This window comes from Mus pahari, chromosome 4 (assembly GCF_900095145.1).
Source record: "Mus pahari chromosome 4, PAHARI_EIJ_v1.1, whole genome shotgun sequence".
NCBI lineage: Eukaryota > Metazoa > Chordata > Mammalia > Rodentia > Muridae > Mus > Mus pahari.
The window spans coordinates 31798362-31815226 of record NC_034593.1 but is presented as its reverse complement, the minus strand read 5'-3'; the positions used below and the strand labels follow the sequence as shown (position 1 = coordinate 31815226).

The following is a 16865-nucleotide window of genomic DNA, read 5'->3' as shown; positions in this document are numbered from 1 at the left end:
GGGGCTGGAAGGGGCGGGGCGTGCGCCGGGGATGAGACAGGGCTACGTCAGGCGATGTGGGCGGGGCGGGGCTGGAAGGGGCGGGGCGTGCGCCTGGGATGAGACAGGGCTACGTCAGGCGATGTGGGCGGGGCGGGAAGGGGCGAACTGGGAGGAAGCGAGAGTCCGAAAGGCGAGCTGCAGCCATGTGGTGGGTGAGGAGGACCCGGTACTGCTTCTCCACTTTGCTTGACGCGGGCGGAGCCAGGCTCCGGACGGGGCGGCGCACAGCCTCAGGCGGCCTGGAGACCCCGGGCTCCTGCGGGGCCGAGCTACAAGGCGAGCTGGACAGATTTGGGGGCGTCTCGGTGCACTTGTCGCGGCACCACTCGCTGCATGGGCTGGATGCCGCCGCCTTCCGGAGGCTCCTGCAGGGCAAGTGCGGGTCTCGGGGCCCCGGAAACCAGGGCGGAGCGTGTGGGCTCTGAGGCGAAAGCTGAAAGGACACCCAGCGGTCCTCTCGCTGTGACCTGGAAGCGCCCTCAGCCACGTCCCGGCCCGATCCCTGAATGCTCGCCCGAGACTGACGCGGGACTCGCCGCGCCTAGCACGGTGTCGGCCACGCCTTTAACCCTTAGTAAACACTGACAACCTCACTGTGCCTCCTTGCAGCCTTAGTTCTGCTGGTACTTGGATTCTGCCACACGCTTTGCCAGGCAAAACGGTCTCCTAATCGGGACGGGTGCCAGTGCTTGCTTCTACCCACAGAGCTTTGCAGTTTTCAGTAGGAACACATCACTGGCTTTCAACTGTGAACCCAGTTATCTGAAAGGAAGCTTGTGTGAAGGAGCCCCCCTCACTTTGGGATAATGTCTGATTTGTTAGAGCAGCCTGTTTTTCAAACTGAAGGCATAGCTTGGAAATTTAGCATGGAATGGAAAAGATCCGTTCATATAACCAGGAAACTACAAATGATCTTTATTCTGTGAGCAACAAACATGGCAAGTTAGCGACTCTAACGCTGTTTCATCTTCAAACCAGTCTATTTAACATCATCTCTCCTGCTTATAAGTGCTTAGACTTCAACAATATCGCCAGTAAGAGAATCGAATCCGTTAATCCTCTGATATGTGCACGAATATGGATGAGCACAGGTATTTGCCATACTTAGATAGGGTTTCCCAGTGACTGATGATAATCTAAGCACCACTACAGAAAGTGTATTGGATCTGGAAACATGTTCAAGGTTCACGTTCAAGATTGTGCCACAAACTTTTCCAGGCATTCATTAATCAAATGACCACTGAAAAGACTTCTTAGGTGAATAATGCTAGCCAGCTCTGGATACTGGATAAGTGTGAACAAAGACATGCTGAATGAAACCCCTTTAATAAAACATTTCACTCTATCAATTACTAGACATTGTTTTAAGAATCTAACAAATAGGAATGTATTTCATCTCCATAACCTGGAAAGTACATGCTCATCCCAGTTGAAGGATGATGGTGCCAAGGCCCAGAGTCAACGGGTACCTTCCTCTGGCTCTGGTCTTTGCTTTCTTCACATTGCTCTGTGAGCTTCTAATAGTTCTGTTGTGATGGAATTAAACCAAATTCCTCTTCAAGGAGATTAGATGTTTGTAATGAGTTAGTAATGGCTGTTAAAGCATATTTGCACATGAAGGTCACTATTTACTACTACTGCTTTTACATAACTCAGATATTAGGATTATCTAATTAGCCCTAGAGTACTTCCTTGGCAGAGGGATTTTGAGATAGGTAAATGTTATAGATAGCTCAAGCTGACTACAAACCCAGGACCCACCCCCACCTTGCTTCCAGGATTACAGAGGTAATTACCATGCCTGGAATCACATAGAGTTTGCCCTGTTCATGAAATAGCGCTGCTTCTAGTGGGAGAATTGCAAATCCATGACATCTTAACTAGGAATAGAAAACTAGTTATTAGATGCCATCTGGTCATACATGGTATGTTCTAATCACACAGACATATGGTCTAATGTTCATATAATAGCACATGAGCAGTAGTTAGGAAAAACTGTTGAAGAGGTTGGGCTTCTAGGAGCTCATACAAGCTATGAACACAGGGAAAGGAGGGAAAGCCACATTACTAGAGGGGAAAAAAGGAAAATTGCTTTTAATAATGTAAATAAATGTGTAGAGTAAAAGTTGCATGATTACCTTGTAGGATTCATAAGGGATGCTACTGCTATTAAGGAATACACTTTAACTGAAGGAATTTTAATGATAGACCACTTAATATATAATGTATTATAAAAGGCACAGTATAAGATGTAAACATGTTAATGCAAAAATCACAAAAAGTATTCCTCTCTTCAGGCTAGTAATAAGTCAGGATAGTTCTGACTTTTTTTTTTTTTTTTTAATTTCTATTCTTGTAAACCAAGAATTACATCAGAACTCTTCCATAAAAGTAAATACACCTTTCATCATCACTGATGAAGATTAAAGTCAAGGGCATTAAGAGAAATAGAGTGGGCTGGGGATTCAACTCCATGTAGAGTGCACTATAGCATATGAAGCTCTGGGAAGAAGAAGAAGAAAGCACCAAAACTGCATGTGAATCAGTTTCTTTGTCCGTTCTACAGTGACTGAGCACCTACTGTGTGCTGGGCCTGCATTTGAGTGGTTTTGTTATAAACACCAGTGCTGTGGTGGGTGAGAATCACATAAACAACTGAGCTATAGCAATGAGTAGAGGTGGGGACCCTTCATCTCACAGAAAGCCTTTACAAGGTGTATCTTCCTCCCTTTGTGTTCTAGCTGCCATTCAGCAGTGGCGAACAGAAGGACGGATAGCTGCCTGGCTACACATCCCCATCCTGCAGAGCCACTTCATCGCCCCTGCTGCTTCCCTGGGCTTTTGCTTCCACCACGCAGAACCCCATTCCTCAACACTGACTCTGTGGCTGGGAGAAGGACCCAGCAGGCTCCCGGGGTATGCTACACACCAAGTCGGGGTCGCAGGTCAGTTTCTGCCTCATAACCACAGGAAATGCCTTTGCACAGGTTTACCGTGTCTCCTTGAAGCTGGGCTGCTAGTCTGCCAGTGAATGCTGGTCAGTGAGCACTGTGTGACTATAAGACTGTGTGACTGTGAAATGGTGGCATCGTGCTTTTCAAAAGAGAAAGGGTGTCTGCCCCGTGAATTACAGGCTGGCATAGAAAACAAGTGGAGAAGCAGCCTTCCTAAAGGCCACATTTGACGTGCCTCACACAGATATTTGAGCTTCTGTTCTCAATAGTGGCACTGAATTGGGAGAAGGAAATAAATTACACTCTTTAAAGTATATGTCACTTCAAGTAAACATGAAATTCTCCAGAAAGTAACTTTTGGTGGGGAGAGGTTATGGTGATTTGAGTATATTGCAGTCAGACATGTGTACGCTAGTAACTCCAAGAAGGCAAGAATATGTTTCAAAAGATAAAGCTGAGAATATTCATTCAGGTACTGCAAAGAGTAATCTGTGGACACAGCCATTAAGGAGCATGGTGGCATTGGTCAAAGGCTGGGCGTGTCCTCGTGGGGTACTCCATGCTCTGGCTGCAGCCAGCTGTGGTCCCAGCCGTCGTTTGTGATAGGACTTGCCCTTCATAACCTCCCAGCTTTATTCCCTTTTGTTAGGTTTGACACAAGGAACCCCATTTTGATTCTGATGAAGTTCATGACTGGTTCTGCCTAAATATGCACTAAATTATAACATTGTATAGGAAAACTTTTAGGTTGAACTTGAAGCAAGACAAACTAACCATATGCTTATTTGACTAACTTCCTAAAACTGCACCTGGTTAATGTGTCAAGTGGTAGCGGTTTAAGATAGAACAGTGAAGCCAGGGTAGAGCCTTGAACAATCGGCTTCAGAAACAGGGAATCCTCATGGCTGAGGGCATCAAAACCTCCTAGAGTGCTTTCTAAAATGAATGGCTACTTCTGTACCCACAATTCTGATTACCAATTTCTCTGCCAGCTGTTGCTACTGCTGTTCCCAGGAAATCCTTGAGTTCCTAAGGGGAGAGTTAAAAAACTAAAATAGTAAGGAATCCTTAAATAAATAAAAGAAGAATGCAGATTAATTATTACCTTAGTAATTTGGATTTTTGTTTCCGTATAATGCATACATGGCTTTACATGTGTAGTCTGCATACCTACAGTGCTGGAAGGGAGCTGGATGGGGGTGTCCGGTAAAATCTATCTGTAGCCTTCCTGTATGCATCAAATAGACATTCGGAAACTTTCTACGGGCTCTACCTCAAAAGATTCTACCCAATAATTTGGTGATGGCCTATTGCATCATTAGAAAGTCATGCAAAACCATTTTGTATCTGTGTGTGTAAGGTGGATCCCAAAGGACAATGTTGGGTGTCATTCCTCAGGTACCATCCACCTTGCTAGATAGCAAGCCCTAGGGAGCTTCCACCTCCTAACACTGCATCTATCTGCAGATGCACCTATGCACCACACTGTATCTGACTTTTCATATGGATGCTAGGTATCTGAACCCGGTTCCCCACACTTGTCTGGGAAGCATTGTACTGACTTCAGAAAACTTCCCAAACCTACTGTGCAAGATAGGGACCCCCCCCCCCATTTCAATTCCACCAGTCTATGTCTTCTTATCCAGATTTTTTTTTTTTTTTTTTTTGTCTTTCGAGACAGGGTTTCTCTGTATAGCCCTGGCTGTCCTGGAACTCACTTTGTAGACCAGGCTGGCCTCGAACTCAGAAATCCCCCTGCCTCTGCCTCCCAAGTGCTGGGATTAAAGGCGTGCGCCACCACCGCCCAGCCTATCCAGATTTTTTAATAGCACCCAATGCAAGTCAGTTATACATGTACTTAGTCTCCCCAACAGTATGCACAGTCCATGAAGCCAGCTATTCCGTGTGTTGTTCACCATGTTTCCTCAGGATAAAGACAGAGCAAGTACAAAGTAGGACCCAAGCATGCCATGGATAGATGGACTAACGGGTGTAAGGAGTGTGGACTGATGGATGGATGGATGGATGGATGGATGGATGGATGATGATATCATTGAGTAGGGGGCAGTTGCTATGTCTTGATGGAGCCGTGTTGTTTATGAGAGTGACCATTTGGGATAAAGCCCAGCTCTCCCTCTGATGGCTGTGTGGACTTGGTCACCCGAGCTACTGCACAGGAGACACAATGCCTAATATGCTTTCGGAACCTCTGTTTAATTCCAGTCTTGTCTTGGTTTAGCTTTATACTATGGCCAGCAGGGGTCGCTCCAATTGTGCTTACTATCTTTTCTCTCTGAGTTTATGCTGCTAATAAATACAGTTATAGAAAAGAGACATTGGATAATCACAAGTCTTCAAATCTAAAACTAGGTTTCTTGGCATTTTGTCCCTTGGAAAGTCCAATTAGATTTACATCTTGTGATACTTTCCTCGCTAGAGTTAATGCGCTCACTGGTCCCCTTTCCAGCCTCGAAGAGTACCAAGTGCAGTGTTTCATTTTAGTTACTTTTTAATGTTTGAATTTTAAAAATACATTTTATTTATTTGTGTGGGGGGGAAGGTGCGAGTACCCACAGAGACTAGGAAAGCGCATCAGATCCTGGGAGCTGGAGTTACAAGCAGTTGTAAGCCTTCTGAAGTGAGTGCTGGGAACTGAACTTGGGTCCCTTGCCAGAAGAGTATAGGTTCTTAACCTCTGAGCATCTGTCCAGCCCCTCGGTTACAAACAAGCTCTCTTTTCACATGGTTCCCCTATGCGTGTTTGTTTGTGGTTTCTTTTTCCACTTTCTGCTCTGAATCACTTAGCTTTCATTTGTCTCCACTCCACACACAGCAAGAAGTTGTGTTGTGTTTGCCACTGTATTCCCAGCAACTGGTAAAATGCCTTATATATAATAGGAGCTCAGCTAATACAGAAAGGACTTCTGTAAGTTACATAGAAAGACTCAAAAAGGAATATTAAAAGAGCAAATAAATATCACTTAAATATAAATATATATTATAAAGATAAATATATAGAAAACGCCTTCCCATAAGGATATGTTGACGTTAGCCCATTTCAAGGGTTTTAGTACAAATCATTAAAGTGTTATTTATGTTTTTGGCCCAGGATTGCCCAAACAAAACTACTAAAAGAGGGGGCTGGAAAGACGGCTCAGCCGTTACAAGCACCCGATGCTCCTCTGGAGGATCAGACTTTGATTCTTGGCATCCACATGACTCACAGCCATCTGTAACTCCAGTCCCAGCTGACCTGCCACCCCCTCTGGCCAGAGGCACGGCATGCACACAGTACAGACATTCTGTAGGCAAACCACCCATAGTAAGATAAAGGGGAAAAATCTAAATAGTAAAAAGAGGAAAGAGGAAGGACAGTGGTTTTGGTCCTGGCATCTGGCAGAATCCACAGTGCACTGAGAAGTGTTTGTGATCGATGAGTAAATGAAAGTGCTGGGTTGGAGCTTTAGGCACAAAAATAAAGCCTTCCAAATATGTGTGTGTGCTCTAGGACAGATGCACACACAGTAAGGAAATGTAACTGGCTTCAGGCAGGTCCTGATGGATATTGAGATAGTTGGGATCTGAACAGCCAGGAAGCACACCGGAGATGCTGTGCTTCAAGAAGTAAGAATTAGAGCAGAAAGTCCAGTGCATCCTCAGTTCTTTAAGCACTGCAGTGTGAATGCTTGAATCATGTTAGAATCCTAATCCCCGAGGTGATGGCAATAATAGGTGAGGCCTGCACAGGCAACCCAGTCTTGTGAGAAAAGCTTTTTAATAAGGCATTGGAGCCCTTAACAACAGTGGCCTAGGAGGCCCAGCCTTAGGCCCCTGTGGGAATGCTCTCTGTGAGAAGTAGCTCTTCCAAGACACCTGTATGTTGGCACTTTGACCCTGGACTTCTTAGCTTCTCAACCTGTGAGAAAGAGTTCTAAGTACTAAGTTCTCAGTAGACAGTGTCTTTAGGGAGCCAGATGGGCTGCAGCAAGCCCTCTCACTTGTGTAGCCACCAAAGAAAATGTTCCTAAAGGAGAAAAAAAGATCTTCATCTGTGTCATGAAGACATCGACAGTCATGCAGGTGATTATTGTACAAATTTAACATACGAATTCCAAATTTTTGGAAGAAAGGAAGGGAGGGACGGAGGTGGGTGGGTAGGAGTAAAGGAGAGAGAGGGAGAAGGAGGGAGGGAGGGAGGGATGGAGGGACAGAGGGATGGAGAGACAGAGGGAGGGGGGGAGAATGAATGAGAATGAACGAATACTAGTCAATTAAGCAATGACCTCCTTGCTGGAGAGGTGTTTTATAGTCTTCATAATGAAGTATCTAAACCAGACCTCAAATAAAGGATTTTAATGGGTGACCACCAGTTATTATGGAGGAATTGAAGGTAAATGAAATTAATATTTTGTGATTATTCTCCCCCTCCTCAAAAGGTGCTGTATTTGATGTTAGCACCAGGAAAGTACTGGTTGTACAAGATCGAAATAAAGTAAGTTGTTTTTGCCTTATAGATTGCTTTCCAAATTGTTCTCTCTAGAGAAACATAAAATGTAGACATGTTGATACCGCTAAGGGAATGCAGAAAGGTACTTTAGTAGTTATTTCTAAGCAGTTATGGAACACCTAGATACCTATGTAAATAAAGTTGTGACACAGACCTGAACCTGTGAGCGTGAGCCTCAGCGTTGTGCTTAACTTCATGGCTGTAGCCCATTACAGTCAGTAGTGCTTAGTTGGGAAGACATTATTGAGGTAGCATCCAATCAGTCAGCATTCTTAGTGTTGCCAGGAGCTGCGCTCCTAGTACTGACAGAACAGAGACTGTGTGACCCCAGCAGTCCTGCAGCACAGTCTTTGGACTGTCCAAGAATGGATACTGACAATTAACTCTGCCCCAGGAGCCTCCAGAGATGCCTCAGGGAAAGTGACATTACAAATTCAGTCTAGAAGAGAGAGAGAGAGTAGGAACCTACCAGGTTAAGAAAGAGGGGGGAAGGGAGGGAAAGGGGAGAGGAAAGTCAAGGCAGGCAGGCAGGGTTAGGTACTGGAGAAATGGCTCAGCAGTTAAAGCACTTGCTACTGTAGCAGAGTTTTGCTAATCGCAGCCATGTCAGGCAGCTCACAAGCACCTGTAACTCCAGCTTCTGGGAATCTGATGCCTTCTTCTGTGCCCTGCAGGTGTCAAACACACACACACACACACACACACACACACACACTCATACACATAGATAAAAAATTTACATTTAAAGGGTAGAGCGATAAACCAAGAAATTAGAGTTGACAGTGTGAAGGCACACAGCTCAGCCAGTGGCCGCCATCACTGTGATCAGGAATGTGGCAGGGGATCTGACCTGAGAGCGACTGGTACTTGTCCTAAAGGCTAAGAGAAGAGCCACTGTTAGAAATGCTTTCATGTTCAGGCATGATGTCAAAGTGAAGGAGAATGCTTTTTCTACCTCTGCAGTGCTGCCCCTGAGCTATGGCCAGCATAGCAAGAGTATTTATTTTTATACTTTCTGATCCTTCATTAAATATTGCTGGAAAGTTAAATATTTCCTTGTCATATATAGTTAATATAGTATAGTTTCTCAGAAATGCTTTCTAAAATTATTCTAAGTTATTTGTGAGGCTTAAATTAAGGCCATATCGCTGACTTAAACAAAATTTTCTACCATAAACATAAACTGCTTCCTAAAGTAGTGTTGTGCCCTAGCCTTTAATAAGTTTTCTGTTTGGATTGGGACATAAATACAAACATCTGATACTAGTGACTAGAGTTTCACAGACGTGGTAGGACATACTGTGAGGGTACCTGGGAACCAGATATGAATTTAGGCTTGACATGCAAATGGCAGCTATAGGCTGGCTTCACACTGGTGACAGAAAGATGGTGTATGAAATGGTTATTGATATAATAATACCGAGTTCTCAAGTGCCCTGTTACATCATTCATTTTCTATTACCAATAGAATTTATAGTTGTAGTGTCTAATATCTTACCAGTCTCCATAGAAACAAAGCTCCCAGAACCATTTTAAAGTGTAACACAGACAACGCATCTCTGCAGATGAGATAGATTTCTACACTAGTAAAGTAAGGCATGATATGCTTCATAGGTTAAAGTCACACCTGACTTGGACACAAAAGGGTGGAGAGCCTGGATTCCGTACCCAGTAGTCAGCCGTGTATGGAAAGCAGGAAGCCCGCCCTGGGTCTCCAAGCCCACAGAGCTGAGAGGTGATGCATGCTCTCAGAAGCATGCTTCCAGGAAGCCAGAGGGTCACAGCACACAGTGGAAGGTCCGCAGTGCTTTTATGAATGAGGAATATGAAATCTGATGGCTTATGAGAGCACTTCTCATTCTTGAGGTTTATAGTACAGTGAACACATACTATATGCAGAATTCTACAAGGAGTCAATCATGACGGCCATGAGGAAACTGTCCTGTGCCTGCTCGTTATTATTTTAATCTAACCTTATTTCTTCCAAAGATCAGGTTTACCTCTTTAGCATCCTCACACAAAGAAAAAGAAATGATTGATGAGAAAATACAAAGAAACGATAGCCAAGAAACCAGAATAACTTTATTCACACTACCCATAAAAAGCAATTACATCTTGCATAAAACGATAAACAAACAGAAATCTTGAGTAATATCTGTGGTTAGAAACAAAATACAGTAAACGCATGGAAAACTCTAGGGTGGCATACCTTGGCGGTTACATTTATTCTGTACTCTACTTCTCATAGCAGCATCTGTAAAATCCTATCGGTCCAGAGTTAACTAGCAGCTGAGTTCTGAGAAGTACACAACTGAATAGATATTTTCCTCCAAAGGTTCGTTGATACAAGTTGTATCACATTAACTCAATAACACTACTTCTATTTCCTGAAGAATAAGAGGAAAAGACTTCATCAATCACCATCTCCCTCAAAAGATAACACATGAAGTAGTGAGAAAGCTGGGGAGGGGGAATAGGGATAAACGTAATACAAATTAGTTTTTCCTTCCTTGACCAACTGAGTGGCTGAGGTAGGAGTGGGGAGAGAGGGGAGGGAGAGAGGAAGTCATGACATGAACTTTTTTTTTTTTTTTTTTTTTTTNTTTTTTTTTTTTTTTTTTGCCCTGCAGTCTTCCGTGTCCCTATATTAAAACTCTTAACTCACTGAGGACTTTGGGATATGTCCTCTCATTTCCACTTGCCGGTCAAAATTGGTGGCGCTTGTCCAGAGGAATCTTTTTTTTTTTTTTTTTTTTTACTTTGCACTGCAGTTGAAAAACATGTGGAAGTTTCCAGGAGGCCTGTCAGAGCCGGGAGAAGATATTGGTATGTATTTATACACTTCTGATAAACTTGAAAATGTTTACAAAATTCATAGCTTTACTTCCTGCTCTGAGGCTAAGAATAAGAAATGGAAGTTTCCAATTGGTTCACACTAAGCTAGAAAATTTCAGCCAGATTTCTTCAGAGCCATACAAAATTAGCAAGAACTTTCTAGCACAGTAATTTCACTTGTATAGTTGGTACCTAAGGTGGAGCCCCTTTCCAATGGTGCTCTGAGGTCATCTGAAAGGGAGAAACTTGAGTTGTTCATCAGTAAAGTTAATTATAAAGATTTTTCAAATATGGCTACAATTATTAAATTTTAAATTCTTGACCATTTTATCACATATTGGTGAATAATTTTTAGATAAACAATTTTTAGATTAATAATCTTTAGATAAATCTTGAAGTACAATAAAATCAACTATAAGGAAATTGTGATGTAATTCTCCTTTGAAAATTTTGCCAGCTATTTTGAATAACCTAAAACATAATAAATTACCTGTGAGAAAGCCTTGAGTGGCAAATAACATGCCTCCCCCTCACTCTAAATCGGCTTATAGGGAGCTGGGATTAACTCTGCACTTAGTCACTGATCTGAAAAGTACAGAATCATGTTGTTCCTTAAACCATTAGCTTAAATTTAACATCATCCTTATCCATACGTAATACACTAGATACCAATATTGTTTCTCAAAGGCCTTTCTTTAATATGCACATTCTTGTTTCTTCTTAACCAGCCACTGTATTAGAGCAGTCTCCTGTGTTTACTTATGTTTGAATATATGTTCATGAGATCTGATTTTTAAATGTTGTACAGATCCAAATGCCCTGTATGTATTCACAAGTCCAGCTCCTAGCAGCCCATGAGCAGCGTTCATGACATTCACACGCAGAAAACAAACCCTGGTGTGAGGTTCTTGCTGACCTGTTTCCTTAGTTCTCTGGTGGGCAGTCTGGTGACAGTGTGTACTCTGGGGACCTGGGTGATGGCACATGCCTGCTCATCACAGCAGAAGGACACTGAGACAGAAGGAAGGTGTATCAAGACCCTGTGCTACTCAGTCTATGCTATGTGCAAATGTATATCTATTTTGTAGGGGCACCAAATACTAAGAGCAAGGGCTGTTTTGTCCCATAAAGCCGCCTTCTTCATTTTCTCCATCTCTCAATACTGCCATTACCTATGTGGTATTGAGAGCATGTGAATGAGGTAACTCAAGTCTAGCCTTCTCCCCCTCCACACTGGGGGAAGCCAGCTGCAGCCCTGCATGCCTTTTCAAATGAATTAAGGTGAGGGTTTTTTCCACCTTTGAGCTTTAGCAGATCCTAAGAATTTCAGGCAGACTTAGATATAAATGGGGGGTAGGCATATTTTAAGTTAAATATGTATAAATTCAGGTTTAAGTTTAATTACAGAATCATCCCATTAAGCCTAGATAATTTTAAATGTACTACTAGTTTTCTTAAAGTACCTGTGGTTATCAAAATAACTCACCCATCTGAACTAAAAACAAAAGCAGAAGCTGACATTCACCATTTTCCTAGACTTGCCTTTCTCCAGCCTGCTTCTATAGCACAATTTAACAGCACAGTACAAAATAAAAACTCTGTGATTGTCTATAGCATATGGAAATTATATTCTTGAAACCTTTGTTTAGGAAAGCATGAAATACAATTTTGGAATGTTGCCATCCTGAACAGTCCAACATTTATTGGCTGTTGACTAGACTGCTGCAGAATGCTGGTTCCTGTGTTAGTTAGTTTGGGATTTTTCATTCTCTGATAATGCTGGATAGACAAAACATTGATATTGAAGTCCTCAAGGCTTGAGTCTAAATGTGTCTGTATGATTCAAAGGAACAAAAGCCCTTCCTAAAATATGTCATTGCCATGGGTGAAAACCATGTCCTGTTTCAGCCTGCCAGAGATGTTGACCAGGACTAGAGGGAGCTCAAGGAAAGCCCCATGCTGGAGGTTTCCCATCACTCTCTTCCATCTCAAGCTGTCCTCTCCTTACATACGACAGAACAGAGAAACCTCAGAACGTCTGATATTCAAACATATCTCTTCATCAGCAAAGCTGAGCTTCTGGATTCTTCATATGCAGTAATGATTATTTCAGCTGAGTTTAAAGTCTATTAAGATCATTCTAAAAGAATAACAGTTTATCTTAATAAACTTAAATGCATGTTGAAACCAAGGGAAAGACTTGCATTTTGAGGTGGAAGGAGAGAATATCCCACATCTCAGATGCAGAATTATTGGCTTGCATTTTCCGGTTTCAGCTAACTGGGGATGTGCTGATTCATGGTAAACTATTCAGACTTCCCAGAAAGCGTTTGTCCTGTCACCACCATAGTGCCACAGTGACTGCTAAGCACGACACCCATTCTCTCATCTACCCTTTCCTGTTGTATAACTTATGTACACCAGTCAGATTAGTGGTGCTAGGAACTGAGCAGGATCCCCAAGGTTATTTTCTAGAGCCTTTAAACAATATAAGTATATATTTAAACAAGAGTTAGAACCACTATATAAACATTAGGACTAGTGCCACAATTTTAATAAATTTAATAATGTATTATATGCTAGATAAGAACTATTTTCTTACTAGAGAAACTTTGTGAGCCTAGACTGTTTTTTGATGCGTCCATTCCCTTCCCCGTTGTGTGGTTGGTCCTGGGAACTGTGCTAATCACCCCACACATGTGAGGCAGGCAGTCTACATGCTGAGCTATGTGTCTGGTCTTGGTGCTTGCAGTTTTGGAATGTAATTTCTGGCCATGCCTAACCTACGGGCAGATCTCATTCACAGAGAAAGTCAGCATACAGTTAAAGAATGGCAGCTAGATGTCTTATGTTTTATACTAAATTACTCTTCCTGTGATCCTTTCCAGAACTGTTTCTTAGGAACAAGAGCATGTCTTGGGGGCTGGTGTGTGTCCAGTGGGCAGGAAAGACAGTGTGGTTTGAGTACACAGGAACTATGTGCTTCTAATAGCTCTTTGTTGCATAGGTGTTATCAGAGGGACTACTGGCAAGACACATGTATATGCTGTCTAATAAACATGCAGAGAGGCATTAGAAGGTATTTAAACATCCAACAGCAATTCTAAAGACTCCCAGAAAAGCATCCAAGGCAGGCAGCTGTAAAGCAGCAGAACTGGGGAAGTCTATTTGTGCAGACTTCCTATGTGTCTAGAAAAACTGCACATAAATGTATGTTAGTGGACATAAAAGTCCTGCCATGGAAACTTGTATTTAATTAAAATATTTATATCATATGAAAACCCTTGGTGTATTATAAAATTGTGATGTGTTTCCAGCCTTACGAAGATATCTAATGAGACAGCTATTGCATTTTGGTGTTAGTGAGTCCCAAGTTCTATATAATCTGATTTCAAAGAAATGCAGTTTCTATATCAAGCTTGGGTCTACTGGCAGCCAGGACAGGAGCAAAGGGCCTTGCCCTGAGGGAAGGGACAGTGGGCTTGAAATCCCAAAGAAGTCAGAGTCATTTCACAGCTCACTCAAGTATGTTCAGCACTACAGACTTCTGTAACAAGGGATAGGTCCTTTCAGTTCAGACTTCCACAAACTCAGGCAGTTTGATGGAAGCTCAGGATGGAACAATAGTGAAGGATTTATCAACATATTAACTTCAGCTTTGTTTGCAAATGTGTTCTTGCATTTGGGTAATAGAACAGGAAGAGGTTAAGAAGATGTGACTTCCAATATACATGTGTATAAGCCTCCAAAGAGACTCTCAGTGTCTTAAATACAAAGTGCATTTCACAACGTCCAGAAAGCAGTTTGAAGACAAAATTTTGCTTTCAATCTTCCAGATTTTAACTGAAAATCTTTGATGGCATCTCTAAGGATGAAATCTTTATGTTTGTCTCTCTCTTTCACATAGCAGACACAGCAGTCCGAGAGGTTTTTGAAGAGACTGGTGTCAAGTCAGAATTCAGGTCCCTGTTGAGCATCCGGCAGCAACACAGGAGCCCTGGGGCCTTTGGGATGTCAGACATGTACCTGGTCTGTCGCCTGCAACCGCGTTCCTTTACCATCAACTTCTGCCAGCAGGAATGCTTGAGGTGTGAATGGATCGATCTGGAAAACCTGGCTCGGACTAAACACACAACCCCCATCACCAGCAGGGTGGCTAGGCTACTGCTGTACGGACTCAGGGAAGGGTTTGACAAAATTGACCTCAGCATGGAGGAACTCCCTGCAGTGTACACAGGCCTATTCTACAAACTCTATCACAGGGAGCTGCCGGAGAGTTACAAAGCTGCAATGGGAGCAGACTGAATGCCAGATTTCAGCATACGTTCACATACGTTATGTCCATGGTGGAAATTCATAGATGTACATGTTTTTAAATCCTCTTTTCAATTAAAGGAAATATGTTAACAAGATCATAGCTCTAATTCTCACTGGGTCACAACCAAAGCTATATAAAATGGGGAAGTCTAAATATTTTCCAAAAATTATTGTTTTTCTCTACTGAGGTAATGGTTAAGTGTCTTATTATTACATAAAAGGCTGTATACATTCTCTTCTTTTCAGTGACAGTGTCTCAGTGACAGTGTCGAAAGTGAGTCAGCTTTTAGCAGACATTGGAAGAAACAGTATGGCCTTCTGTCCAGGTCCTGTTTTGGATCCGAGTTTATACTGCCCAGTTCGTTTCAGTGCCACATACCAACTGGAGTATTTCCGAGACCGGTAAGTATTGTAATTATTAGATTCCAGTCGTTCAAAGAAGAAACACTCTTCTGTAACACACTTCTGAAAAAGAAAGGAAAAATGTGTTTTTATACTTTTTCATGACAAACACTGGTAGGACAGTGAGATAACCAAGGAACAAGACTACAGTGAAAAATGTGACAGTTCTGCCAATGGATTATGCCAGGAACCCATGTGAATAGGACAGCGCCTACTGGGCAGGAGTGACCCTGTGACCCTGTGACCAGTCAGCAAGGTATTAGGTGGCAACCCCACGTGGAGGGCAAAAAAAAAAAAAAACCACACTATTTGGGACTCTGCGCATTACAACCTTAATGAGGGGACCTCAGGAGGACCACATTTCTAACATGGAAGGACATTCCTCCAGGTGTCACATACATATACTCCTGAACCCTGGGGCAGCTTTACAGTTAGACATTTTCACTTTTACACTTGTCACAAGGTTCAAGGGAAATAATTTCAAAAGCATAGGCCAAGTACTCTTCCCACGAAGAAGGAGGGATGGAATAAGTTCCCTGGAGTTGCAAATGGTGACTAGTGACCACAGTTGCTTTTAGTTTGTTATATAGAAAATATTGAAGGTTGCCTGATGTCAAAAGTACTCTGAAACAGTGACTGGTGTAAGATTGGAAATTTCCAAATGCCAATCAGTAACCAAGAACAAGCAGTCTAGAACATTCCAGTTTCTAAATACACAATCTGGAACAGACTTGTTCCTGAAAAATAAGTAACCCAGAATATACTGGTTTCTGAGGAATCAGCAATATGAGTATTCTGCCTATATATATGTATGTGCCCACAGAGGTCAGAAGAGGGTACCAGAGCCTCTGGAACTGAAGCTGCCAATGGCTGTGAGACACCATGGGGATGCCAAAAACTAAACCTGGGGCTTTTAAAAGAACGAATGCTCTTAATCACTGGGCCTTTCCCTTCACTAACTGCAGAATGGAATTTTAAAGAGTCCAAGTGAACTTGGAATGCCACAGGGTACTATATACAATAATCCCCCAAAGTCCTTTGTCTCCGTTACTTTTCTACTGCTGTGAGGAGATGCCACAAGCAAGGCTATGTTGGTGTGATGATGAAGAGCCAAGCAAGAAGATGGGCTAAAATATTCCAGGGTACCAACAGTTCATGGGTGGGATGGTGACCTCAGGACATACTAACCCATGTTTAGTATAACAGAGATTCAGATGGTTAGATACAGAGGCATGTATACATATGTGCATACAAAGTTTAGTAATGTACAACCTTAGGAGCACAGTAGCTCCAAAGCAACACGCATACTAAATCATGGGATTCCATCTTCCAATAGAAAGGGCAAGACTCTTTGGAGAAGTGGATCACTAAGCTACAGCAAGGGATTGACATATAAGAATTGCTGCCCAAGAAGTGATGAAGTGCTCAAAATAAGCACAGTGAGAAGTGTCAAAAGCACAGAGCCAAATGCAAGAGTTTCCCAATGTTTCAGCAACAAAGTCAGTCTTTTTCCAAATAAATATGAAGATGATTGAACTGAAGAGTAAGTGGAGAATAAATTTTCTACATAAAGAAACTTAAACTTGGAGGTTAAAGAATCAGTTTTCCTAAAGGATGTGGCCCCTGTTAGGTCAACCAAGATCCACGATATGACCCCACACTCAGGAGTACATAGGCAGCACTGAGGGGGTAGGAAGGTAGAGATGGCTCTTAGAGGAGCTAGGGAAGTAATGGGGGTGAAATGATCAAAATATAGTGTAAGAAATTCTCAAATAGAGGCACTAGAGGCCGTCGGCATAATGGGGTCT

General features: G+C 42.5%; 2 protein-coding genes across 6 annotated transcripts in view; one reads left to right on the top strand and one right to left on the bottom strand.

Annotated features, from left to right (window-relative positions):
- The window catches only part of Nudt6 (nudix hydrolase 6), a 15652-nt gene extending 899 nt beyond the window's left edge, over positions 1-14753 (top strand). Inside the window, exons 1-5 of one of the 5 annotated variants that reach the window (XM_029537349.1) lie at positions 140-190; positions 2784-2987; positions 7433-7488; positions 10275-10329; positions 14246-14713. In XM_029537349.1, the coding sequence (XP_029393209.1) occupies positions 10284-10329; positions 14246-14643 (444 nt within the window). In that variant the 5' untranslated portion in view covers positions 140-190; positions 2784-2987; positions 7433-7488; positions 10275-10283 and the 3' untranslated portion in view covers positions 14644-14713. Of the gene's footprint in view, positions 1-139; positions 415-445; positions 1134-2783; positions 2988-7432; positions 7489-10274; positions 10330-14245 lie in introns of those variants that run through there. The other 4 variants (XM_021195886.2, XM_021195887.2, XM_029537348.1 and 1 more) reach the window with 4 other exon arrangements.
- Fgf2 (fibroblast growth factor 2) overlaps positions 14719-16865 on the bottom strand; it is a 53892-nt gene continuing 51745 nt past the window's right edge. Inside the window, exon 3 of the mRNA XM_021196570.2 lies at positions 14719-15120. Within this exon, the coding sequence (XP_021052229.1) occupies positions 14935-15120 (186 nt within the window). The 3' untranslated portion in view covers positions 14719-14934. The remainder of the gene's footprint in view (positions 15121-16865) is intronic.